General features: G+C 50.1%; 1 protein-coding gene across 1 annotated transcript in view; it reads left to right on the forward strand.

Annotated features, from left to right (window-relative positions):
• LOC119187728 (uncharacterized) overlaps positions 1-12405 on the forward strand; it is a 38619-nt gene that overhangs the window by 19024 nt on the left and 7190 nt on the right. The window contains exon 3 of the mRNA XM_075888057.1: positions 5139-5394. Coding sequence (XP_075744172.1) covers positions 5139-5394 — 256 coding nt within the window. The remainder of the gene's footprint in view (positions 1-5138; positions 5395-12405) is intronic.

The raw sequence follows: 12405 nt of genomic DNA on the forward strand, positions 1-12405 counted from the left end.
GTCCCCGACGATCGGATGCGAGAAGTCGAAGAGAGTTCTGGCACGACTGCGATGTCGGCGGTGTTGCAACGCTGGTGGCTCCGGGAGGCTAGTGCTTGCAGGTGACTTCGAGCAGGTTGAGCTAACCCGAGGCGAAATCCCGATGTCTACGTTGCAGACGTTAATATCGCGTCACAACTAGACGAACGGCTAGGTTTAGGTGGCCAGCCGATACAGAGCCACACTAAAAACTTCTAGAAGAGATGCTTGTTGATCTGTTTCTACACCATGTTGGTCAGTGACTAGTCTGCCTAGCAGGGCAAAATCCTGCGCTTAAATCCCCCTCGTGTCTCCTCGCTCTCTTCCTTGGGGACAAGAGACCTCTACCTGGGTCCAATCATGCGCGTTTAATTGAGGGGAAACTCCGCCCCAAAAATATTTTGACCCCACCCCTTTTTAATTGGTAGAGGGCCCGCAACTAGCGAGAGTGACAACCTGTCGGGTTGTTGTCATACGGCTTGGCCACCAGAGCGTTTCCCACGCTATTCTCCGTGGGAACGGTCAAACGTTTGGCTCTCAGTCGGTGCATCTTGTAGTCTAATCCTTGTTCGGGGTATACCGCGCCCTTCTACGACCTTGCAGACGCCGCCACAGTTACAAAAGGATTAACCGTCGGCGGCGACGTTCTAAGAAGAGCACCCCATTTGGCACTTCTCGGATCCCTTTCATGCGCCGCCGTTTCTCACGATCAGTCGGGGAGTACGGCGCCCGTTAATTGCCGTGACGCGGTGTCGCCAAAAATAGCCGTCCGTGACATTGCCCCCCACTTTCAGAATGGTGTTCATAACATTTGTTCACACGGAGGGGAATTTTTTCGACAACAAGGAACAAAACACCACCAACAAGGGAGACATGAAGGCTGTCCCTCTCATACACAACATAACTAGGCAGAGTGCATCAAAGTAACAACAAAAGAAAAAAAACAAATTGTTAGAGTACGAGCTTCAGTTACACGCAACAATATCAAGGCGCCATACAACCAAGAAGAGGAAATAGCCGTGTACGGCAGCCTTCAATACATAATACACTGCACGAATGTATACTACGAAACAAAACGGAACAGGGGCGCTCCTCTACCGTAGTGCAATCCTGCAATGTGCATTACAACAAGTAAAAACAACCAATACACCAAGCCAAAAGAAAATAACTCAAAATACACTTCTTATACAATGAAATACGTCCATACAAACAGAAAACAACCGACGGAAGGGAAAAAAACATGCTCATAGACCTCAAGTCTCAATGCGCGCAACGACAACTGTACCGGGTCACGCCAATCTTAATCAATTTACGAAATCATTCGGTTTATGCTAACCTCTTCCTCAAATGCTCATGCATGCCACATGCCCACGGCAGTGGAGGATTACGATGCCACACTAAACCTTTGAAAAAACTAGAAAAATGACACATTTTCTCGGTTTTTACCGTATGCAAATTTTCGCACTCATGATTAAACTAACTCGATGTTAACTTTCAGCCTTTGGCTCGGCGGTTTTCCTTCTGAACAATTTACACCGCATCACGTAACTTGCAAAAATTATGGCTGAAGTCTGCGTCTGCAAAGCAACACTAAGTAACCATACTTAGCACGCACGTGCAACAATTCTTCAAACTGACCGCCCCCCTTTTCTCAATTAGATCGCTTGAATCGCACACGATGGGGTCGCTTTTCCGGCGGCTTTCGAGCACGCCAGAGGTTACAAAAAGCACGAACGCTAGACTGTGTCCTGCTGTCCCGCCTCATTCTGCATTTGGGCCGGCTCCCCTCACGAATGTGCACGGGACGCCAGAAACAGGGGGGGGGGGAGCCTGGGTAATAGTGTCTTTGTCCCACGCAGTACTTAGCCGCTGTGCCTTTTCGGCTTTGAACCTTCGGGCAAGGCCGCTTTCCTGAAGTCATCGAAATGAACCGCGCCTTTCGTTCGGGAGGCTTTCGTTCGGACGCACCTCCTTTTCCCCCTCTACACCTGGCTCGCCGCTTGTGTCTCCATGAACGCCACCATTGACGTTTCTTGAAACGGATGCATGGCCTAGCCTGTCGTCTTTGTTGGGAAGGAGTGGGACCTGCCTTAGGCTCACAAAGTGCCGAACGCCTCCGCTTCTTCCTTTTCCTGCGATGTTTGCTTGCCCCCTTTCTCTCAATGCCATCATCATGTCGCGTCGGGAACTGAGTGGTTGGGAAGCTCGTTGGAGCTTGGGCTACATTTTGCCCCACGCTCAAACATTTTGAACTCGGTGTCACGACGGACTGCCGGGCCAAGTTATCTTTGTTAATGCTGATGAAACCATTAACTGGGCCCTCTCCGATGGCATCGCTGCACTCCTGAAGCGTCGCGTTCTCGCTGTGTTTAGCCACTGTGCTAACCCTACCTGCATGTGACGATCTCGAGGCGTCCTCTCGAGGCATGAGGATGGTTTCCAGCTTCTTACTGAGTCCATTAGGGCTGCTGGCACACACCTCATCCTCGCTAGGACCGTTTTTTGATACTGTCTCTACCTCGAGACCGGCCAAGGCCTCGTTCTCTACATCATTTATATGGATGCATTCGAGAATATGCGGGTCCTTTTCTAGCGTGATTTCTGGTTCTAGCGCTTCCTGCCACACTTTAACGTCCAGCGCTTTCCGACTCGCCTCGCTTTCAGACTGTTGTCTTTCTGTTTCGCGCTTTCTTTCAGACTCTTGTCTGAGCTGCTCTTCTTTTGTCCAGACCGAAGTTCCGAACGTCCGGAACATCTCTGCCTTAACTACCTCGTAGTTGTTCGCGTTCTGCTGACTGAGTCGCGCAACAGCTTCATTTGCCTCGCAAGGCAGAACCGTGAGTAGCCCTTGACACCATGTGTCTCGCTCAAATGACAGTTCCTTGCCGGCATCGCCGTGCTCACTGCTGGATCGGCTCACCCTGCTACCCTCAGTGAGGCGAATCTTTAATTGCAGTAACTGCACTTCCCGTTCTCCGGCTTCCCTTGCCGCTTCTCGTTCTTTCGCCCTTTCTTCCCGGGCCCATGCTCGCTCTTCTCTGGCTAACGCCTGCGCCTGTTCCTGCTGCTCCTTAACCCATTGTCTCAGTTCGGCGCCCTCGAGGCCTAACTGTTTACCTTGCGTGATCCACTTATCAAAATCTATACACTGCATACTGCAACTGTCACTATAACGCCACTAAAAAACCAGCGCAATCATATGCAGGATGCAACCACTTCAACTGTGCGGCTATATCACCACGCTATCCGCACGGTTCTCGTTCACCCCTCACTGTCTTACTCTTGTACGGAACGTCCTGTCTCGCGGACGCAAGTTTTGTTACAAGCCGCCACTCTAGCGTCGCCAGCGCGAAGTCGGCGACGGGAATGACAGCAGGTTGGTTCGTTCCGTACGCAAGCAGAGACAGTGAAGAGATCAGAGACGTGAGAAAACAAAACAACTTTACTCTAGTGATATTGCAGCACACGGGATCTAATACAACACTTCAATACAGCTAACAAATTACATCAACACTTGATAGAACTACAGAGATATATAACAGAAACAATAAATCAGCTTACGAGAGAGAACTATTACAAACTACACAAACTAACAAGAATGGAACTACGGAGGAGAAAGTTCGAAGATATAAACAGGTGAAGGCATACGTGTGATGACCGGCAGCGTTGTGTCCCCGACGATCGGATGCGAGAAGTCGAAGAGAGTTCTGGCACGACTGCGATGTCGGCGGTGTTGCAACGCTGGTGGCTCCGGGAGGCTAGTGCTTGCAGGTGACTTCGAGCAGGTTGAGCTAACTCGAGGCGAAGTCCCGATGTCTATGTTGCAGACGTTAATATCGCGTCACAACTAGACGAACGGCTAGGTTTAGGTGGCCAGCCGATACAGAGCCACACTAAAAACTTCTAGAAGAGATGCTTGTTGATCTGTTTCTACACCATGTTGGTCAGCGACTAGTCTGCCTAGCAGGGCAAAATCCTGCGCTTAAATCCCCCTCGTGTCTCCTCGCTCTCCTCCTTGGGGACAAGAGACCTCTACCTGGGTCCAATCATGCGCGTTTAATTGAGGGGAAACTCCGCCCCAAAGATATTTTGACCCCACCCCTTTTTAATTGGGAGAGGGCCCGCAACTAGCGAGAGTGACAACCTGTCGGGTTGTTGTCATACGGCTTGGCCACCAGAGCGTTTCCCACGCTATTCTCCGTGGGAACGGTCAAACGCTTGGCTCTCAGTCGGTGCATCTTGTAGTCTAATCCTTGTTCGGGGTATACCGCGGCCTTCTACGACCTTGCAGACGCCGCCACAGTTACAAAAGGATTAACCGTCGGCGGCGACGTTCTAAGAAGAGCACCCCATTTTGCACTTCTCGGATCCCTTTCATGCACCACCGTTTCTCACGGTCAGTCGGGGAGTACGGCGCCCGTTAATTGCCGTGACGCGGTGTCGCCAAAAATAGCCGTCCGTGACAGTAGCCCAGTCGGGAATATCATTGTGGTGGTTGAAGAACCACGTCTTAGCTACACCCGTATTGTAGCAGCGAACGTGAGATAGCTTTCAGGAGTTGTACCACGGATTGGCAAAACTGACACACCCGAAACCCTCAAGCCAGTCCTCCATATCTTCTCCGTGAACACGAACGAAGAGATTCCTGGCGCTGGTGTCTTTTTACAACGTGCGAAGGCGCGTCTTGCGGTGCCAGCACAAGCACAAGCGGTGACCTGAACGAATCTCGAGGAGGTGGAGCGGATGAGTCGAGGATGAGGCATCCGAGAGCAGCCTTTGAAACGTATAAGGAGTTGGTTGCGAAAACGTATATTTGGCCTGAACATCCGGCAGTGAACAGCTACGGTGAACCCACAATGATAATACAACATGAACGATGATGGTAGACAACCGAGTGCATTATGGTGTTGATAACGTATCGTTGAAGATGAGTATAGTGGATTCTCACATTATTAATAAAGTTTTCACCACCTGCCCACTATCTAATGATGCTCTAGCTAAAACAGTCTTTTCGGTTGTTTTCACTCTTTGGTTCTTTTTAAAGCGAGGGTCCGTATGAATACAGGCAGATTTGATGCGCTTAAGCAACTTTAATAGTAAGTGCATATCTTGTGTTTCAGCTGCTGCAAACGCTGGAACTGTTATGGTGTTGAGTGCGCTCAGCACTACCTCCATGGAGGACGTGGCATGCGGAGCACCCGGGGGTGTCCGCTGGCTCCAGATGGAAGTCGTGAAGGACCGCTCTGTGACGATTGACTTCTTATCTCGAGCCGAGAGGCTAGGCTATGGAGCCATCGTTCTTACGGTCGACATGCCTGTATTTGGGCTTCGTGTGGCGACTGTAAAAAACCGCATGACTTACCCCGAGCACCTCTGGTGAGTCGGTACAATGCTCTTACGAATCTATATGTATATAATTTTTGTTAACCGGTTGCTATAGATGTAGCTGCAAATATCACTGAGAACAGCTCATCTCATGGCACAATCTTAAGGTACAGCGTTCAACAAGCAACTACCTTCATTTAATACTTCAGTAACTGGCTATGTCACATTTACCTGAACATCCAGCGTACATGACTATGATTTGGGGACATCTGCACGTAGCGCCATCTCTCGTTGGCCACAGCAGTGGCTCTGTAACTAAATAAGAAACAAACAAACAAAAATCATATTTCACGAGAAAGGCTAGTTATCATAAATTACTCGGTTCTATATAGCACACACGTATTTGAACAGTCTGGCTAAGTTACAGTGTTGCACTGTACACCCCGTGGCAGAGTGTTCATTATTTAACAATAGGATCTCATGCGTTTCTATGGGCGGCGTTCAACTGGCCTAGGGAGCCACATTCGTTGTAGTGCGATACTGTAGCTTTACCAAAACGTATCAGTGGGCATCTGCTACATATATGCCGGAGTAATTTTTGATAACCAGCTTCTTGTAAGAGATATAATTTTTCTCATCTATTCTCCTTTCACTTACGGCAGGCTGCCATTCTTCCCGCCGAGAGAGAACGCCATTACAAGATGTCACTGATTTCTGCGAAAGAACATGTCGGAAGAAGTGAAATTAGCAACGTGAAACAAGTTTGATATATCAGGGTGTTTTAGCAGCGACCAGTTAGCGCCACAGCGTTTGCACTATGTTACGTATTACCGTTCCGTGTTATATGTGCCATTACTCGAAAACGTACCAGCGTTGGTAGTTCCTCAGTGCACAACGGCAACAAGACGAGATGATGATAGTGGTTAAGGCAGACCTTGCCGATTAAAACAACAGCGTGCCAACTACAATCGTATGTCGTAACTCTACTTACCGTATGGTAAAATTGCATGGCGAAACAGCCCATTATCCTCGCAAGGAGCCAACTACGGAACTCTAAATGCTGAAGACGAAGTTTTAGGTCATCAGCTAGCGGTTATAGCCGCTACGCTGTAGGATCGCAACTGTATTATTTTTCTTTCCTTTGTACTCACACCGCAAATGTTTTGACGCTCAAGCCAACTGTACGTAGCAACACACCAGCACTGAACCCGAGTGCAGCTGCAAGTAACAACCAACACTCAAAGTTGTACTCCCTAATGACTGTGGCAAACGTAGTTGCCAGGAGTATGCGGTGGATCGCACTAGCCACTGACACAAAAGTTTCATTTTAGAGGATGTCTTTTTCGCAATGATAATACCGCATATCAGGGGTTTTACATGCCAAAAGCACGATACGATCATAACGCATGCCACTGTGAAAGGCTCCGGAAACGTTGACCATTTGGTGTTGTTCAGTGCGCATTAACATTGCACATTACACAGGCCTTTCACCGCCAACAAAATGTGACCGCTGGTCCCGGGAGACAATACCGTATCGGCTCTTGTAACATCGCAGAATCCATGGCCGAAAGTTTTCTGGGTAATGCTACCTCAAATCTTTGTAATATTGCAAAATTCTCTCTTTTACAGGCGCGTTCATCACCGTCACAGTCACTATCAATATCAACAACATTGGTGGTCTGCAACGTTCTAAAATCTTAAAATGTTGCCACCATTGATGAACGAGCCGCTCTGGCTCATACTGGTTTTGGGCTGCGAAGGAGAAGAGAACATTTTCGTTGCTTTGGTTCAGGTGAACTCCCGGTTGCAGATCTTTTTTTGCTCGTGACATTACTGGTGGACGTGCTGGGTACGTGTACTTCGGCTGTGTCGACCATCGTGGAGACAGCTACATCTCTCAGAGCAAGAAGCATCCGCCGCCTGCGAGGGTTACCCCCTGAATTTGGTCCCTTGGCATCGACACTCAGAAAGATGGCAACTCCGATGACAAGCCAGGCGGTCCAAACCAGCGATGCCCATGGTTCTCTTCTCGCCCATGTTTTTCACGTGCCACAGACAACAAAGCCGTTCCATGGAGACATCTTCGATGATGTTGATGACTGGCTCGAACACTTTGATCAGGTTGCCAGTATCAACGAAAGGGACGATGTACGCAAGCTGCGCCGAGTTTACTTCTACTTGGAAGATTGTGCGAAGACGTGGTACGAGAACCACGAGGGCTCCTTTGCAACCTGGCAAGAGTTTAGCCGTCAGCTCCATGACGCCTATCGCAACACCGAAAGGAACGAGATGGCTGAACAAGCCATATCCTGCAGAAACCAGCGGCCGAACGAACGAGTATCCATGTTTGTCGAGGACATGCTTCGGCTCTTCAAGCGCGCGGACCCTGCCATGCCCGAGGAAAAGAAGGTGCGGCATTTGATGCGCGGAGTAAAAGAACAGCTTTTCGCTGGGCTCGTGCGCATTCCACCGACCACAGTCGCCCAGTTCATCAGTGAGGTGACCACTATGGAACGTACACTGCAGCAGTGGTCGTCACAATACGAACGCCAGATCCCGGCCACCACATGCTCTATCGGCTCTGACAGCGAGAGACAGGCCCTCGCCGACTTCATTCGAAGTATTGTTCGGGACGAATTGCGACAGCTTCAAGCAGTGAGATCCCATCAACCTGTGTCAGCCCTCGCGGATGTAATCAGACAAGAAGTCCGGCAGGCCGTCACACCCCTGGCCCCAATCGCACCACCGATTCCCGAGGCCCCAGTCCTGACATACGCAGCGGAATTGCGATCTCCTGTGCCACCGGCTACAGATCCTGCTATGCTGCCAAGGTACCAGGCTATGCAGTCATTCCACGACACTGCTCCGAGCCCGCCTCTTGGCTCAAGGTTTCTGAGCACACCCTCCTATCTGCCGTCTACCTCAAGACAAAGTGGCAGCAAGGCAAGCACGTGGCGGACCTCGGATAACCGTCCGCTCTGATATCACTGCGGTGAAGCGGGTCACGTATACAAGAGCTGTCAATACCGGACATAGGTCTCCGCGGCTTCCACCCTGATGCTCGATGCCCGCGCTACGGTGACCGCCCCCGCGAAATCGAAGCCTATCTCACGGGCCAGCGAACTCCTTCGACTATTCAGCACCACCAGTCGAGATCACCGTCACCTCACCGGTCTACGTCCCCCAGTTTGCCCTCATCGTCTTCCGCTCCTTTCAGGAGCCGGTCACCAAGTCCCCGCAGGAAAAACTAGGAACCGTGACTTCTGGGGGTGAAGTCGCGGCCCGGCGAACTGTAAAATACCCTCCTTCGACGCAACGACCAGATGAGGACCATTCCGGTTCTGCAGCGTTTTCCGACAGCAGAAAGATCGTTTTCGCCGAAATCGCCGTCTTCGTCGACAGTCATGCTGTCAACGCCCTCGTCGACACCGGTGCCGACTATTCCGTAATGAGCGCCACACTGGCATCTGAACTGAGGAAGGTTACCACACCATGGCAAGGACCCCAGTTGCGCATGGCAGGTGGCCATCTGGTGATGCCTACCGGTATGTACACGGCACGCATTCGTATACGTACGTCGACATTAGCGGGCTCTTTCCTCGTATTGCGCGTGTGCTCTCGGTCCGTCATTCTAGGAATGGACTTCCTTCGTGAATACGGCACCGTCATCGACCTCCGTGAATTACTTGTGTCGTTCGAGGATCCTTTTTGCGCTGCAACTGACAGTACACAATTCCGGAAAGGAGCGCTCCGTGTTACCGACGATTTTCTGACTCTCCCACCTCGAAGCAGCGTCTTTGTAGAAGTAGAATTGGGACAGGACGTGCCTGCCGCGGTAATTGCAGAGGCCAATTTGTCTCTCCTTATTGCACGACAAATCTGTGTTGCTCGAGGAATCATTCAGCCTAGCAACAGGCATGTTCACCTGCTGGTCACGAACTTGAGCGACAAATATCGCCACCTAACGAGACACACTGCAATTGCATATTGTGAAGAACTTGCTGATGCCGGTGGTTCGTCTGCGTTAGCTTCATTGTCATCGAATTGCCCCCCGAGAGGCCCATCTGACAGCATGCCTGTAGGGTGTCGCAAAAAGAGCAAGACGCTAAACGTGCCCAAGTCCAGCAGATGCTTCAAGACGACGTCATTCAGCCATCGACCAGTCCCTGGGCTTCGCCAGTTGTGCTAGTAAAGAAGAAGGATGGTACGTTGCGTTTTTGCATTGATTACCGTAAACTGAACAAGGTCACCAAAAAGGACGTTTATCCTCTACCCCGGATAGATGACTTGTTGGACCGTATACGCCACGCTAAATATTTTTCCTTCGTGGATTTGCGTAGCGGCTACTGTCAAATCGCAGTAGATGAGCGCGACCGCGAAAAGATGGCGTTTATTACTCCCGGTGGCCTGTACGAGTTTAAAGTGTTGCTTTTTGGTCTATGCTCAGCGCCAGCTACTTTCCAAAGAATGATGAATAGGTTTCTCAGGGGGCTCAAATGGCAATCATGTCTTGTTTACCTTGATGACGTCGTGGTCTTTGCAGACACGTTTGAACAACACGTCCAAGGCCTTCATGCAGTACTTCAGGCAATCAGAACAGCGGGGCTTTCTCTCAAACCCGAGAAAGGTCATTTTGAATGTGAAGAACTGAAGTTCCTTGGTCACGTTGTGAGCCATGCCGGCATCCGGCCAGATCCGGAGAAAACCCGCGCTGTTGCCACCTTTCCCGTGCTTACAAATAAGTGCGACCTACGCCGATTTCTGGGGCTCTGTGCGTATTATAGGCGCTTTGTCAAAAACTTTTCGAAGATTGCTGAACCCCTCGACAAGCTTACAAAAGACGGTGTCTCGTTTGTTTGGGGTCCCGATCAGTGTCATGCGTTCGACACCCTCAGAAACCTCCTCCAAGCTCCACCTGTACTGGGTCATTTGGACGAAAGCGCTGACACGGAATTACACACTGACGCCAGCAACGTTGCACTAGGAGCGGTATTAGTTCAGTGGCGTAATGGCGTAGAGCGCGTGATCGCTTATGCGAGCAGAACGTTATCCCTAGTGGAGAAAAACTATTCTGCAACAGAAAAGGAATGCCTCGCTGTTGTCTGGGCCATAACAATGTTCCGCCCATACTTGTATGGCCGCCGATTCGGGGTAGTTAGCGACCACCATTCCCTTTGTTGCATCGCAAATCTCAAAGATCCCTCAGGTCGTCTAGCACGATGGAGCCTTCAGCTACAAGATTTCGATGTCACCATCTTCCACAAATCTTGGCGAAAACACACCGATGCCGACTGTCTCTCACGTGCACCGGTAGAAAATGCCAACACTGACCTTGGAGACGACGACACTTTTCTTTCTGCCGTATCAGCAACCCACTTGGCTGAGCAACAGCGTCACGACTCGGAGCTCATTCCGCTCATTGACTACTTGGAAGGACACAATTCCCACCCTCCTCGAAGCTTTGCATGCTCGTTTCCACGATGAAGTGCTTCACAAAAAGAACTTTCATCCTACACAAGCTATGTATCTGCTTGTTGCGCCAATGACGCTTCGTGGTGACATTTTACGTGCGTGTCATGATGAGCCATCGTCCCGACACCTCGGCTATACGCGCACGCTGCAATGGATTCAACGCTCCTACTACTGGTCACGTCTCGCGAAGACTGTGAAGCACGTGTCGCGACTGTCAGCGACCTAAGATTCCCCCTTTACGACCAGCGGGACTACTGCAACCAATAGGCTCACCAAAGGCGCCCTTTCATCAGATTGGCATGGACTTGCTGGGGTCGTTCCCCACGTCTTCGTCTGGAAACCGGTGGATTGTGGTCGCTACCGACTACTTAACACGCTACTGTGAAACCAAGGCACTTCCAAAAGCCACCGCAGCAGATGTCGCCCAATTTTTTGTTAACAGCATCGTCTTACGTCACGGTGCTCCAGCTGTCGTCATAACTGATCGTGGGACAGCTTTCACCGCAGAGATGCTGCAGGAAGTCTTGCGATTAACTGGCACGGAAAATCGTAAAACAACGGCTTACCACCCGCAATCAAACGGGCTGACTGAACGACTCAATAAGACAATTGCAGACATGCTGTCAATGTATGTGGACATCAATCACAACAACCGGGACGCCATACTTCCCTACATAACTTTTGCGTATAACACTGCTGTTCAAGAAAGTACCGGTTTCACACCTTTTCGCTTAGTCCACGGTCGCGAGGTCACGACAATGCTCGGCGCCATCTCCTGCCCGAACTCTTAGGAATATACCATACGGTTGCCGCCAAATTCGCGCAGTGTGCAGAAGAGGCCCGTCAACTTGCTCGTCACCGTATTCAACATCACCAAACCGCACACGCGCGCCGCTACAATCTTCGTCAACGTGAAGTTATTTTCAAGCCGGTGATGAAGTCTGGGTGTGGACCCCTATCCGACAACGTGGCCGTTCAGAAAAGCTTCTTCACCGCTACTTCGGCCCTTACAAGGTCGTACGACGTCTCAGCGACGTCACTTACGAAGTTCTCCCAGAAGGCACTTCAAGACGTTCCCGTTTCACCCCGCAAACTAAAGTTGTTCATGTTTCACGGCTCAAACCATACTTTTCGCGCTGTGAATCGCCAGTGAGTGACTGACTTTATAGGTAACTTCACATCTTTCTTTTTGTTTCGTCTTTTCCTTACATTCTTTCCTATTTTTCTTATTTCCCATTTAACTGTTGGCTCCACAACCAACTACGTTATTCCGCCTTAGGCTATTCATTTTGTTGCATGGTAATCTTCATCTCACTTTCTTTTTTTTGTCTTCATGTACAGCATCGAGACGATGCTTTTTGGGACAGGGGGTAATGCCACCATTGATGAACGAGCCGCTGTGACTCATACTCGTTTTGGGCTGCGAAGAAGAAGAGAACATTTTCGTTGCTCTGGTTCAGGTGAACTCCCGCCTGCAGGTCTTGTTTTGCTCCTGACAATATATAACTACATATAGAAGCCCAACGTCCAGAAACTACCTGATTACGAAAGCTTTAATCGAGGAAAACATGCAATAAATATTGTTACGAT

This window comes from Rhipicephalus microplus, chromosome 3 (assembly GCF_043290135.1).
Source record: "Rhipicephalus microplus isolate Deutch F79 chromosome 3, USDA_Rmic, whole genome shotgun sequence".
Taxonomy (NCBI): Eukaryota; Metazoa; Arthropoda; class Arachnida; order Ixodida; family Ixodidae; genus Rhipicephalus; species Rhipicephalus microplus.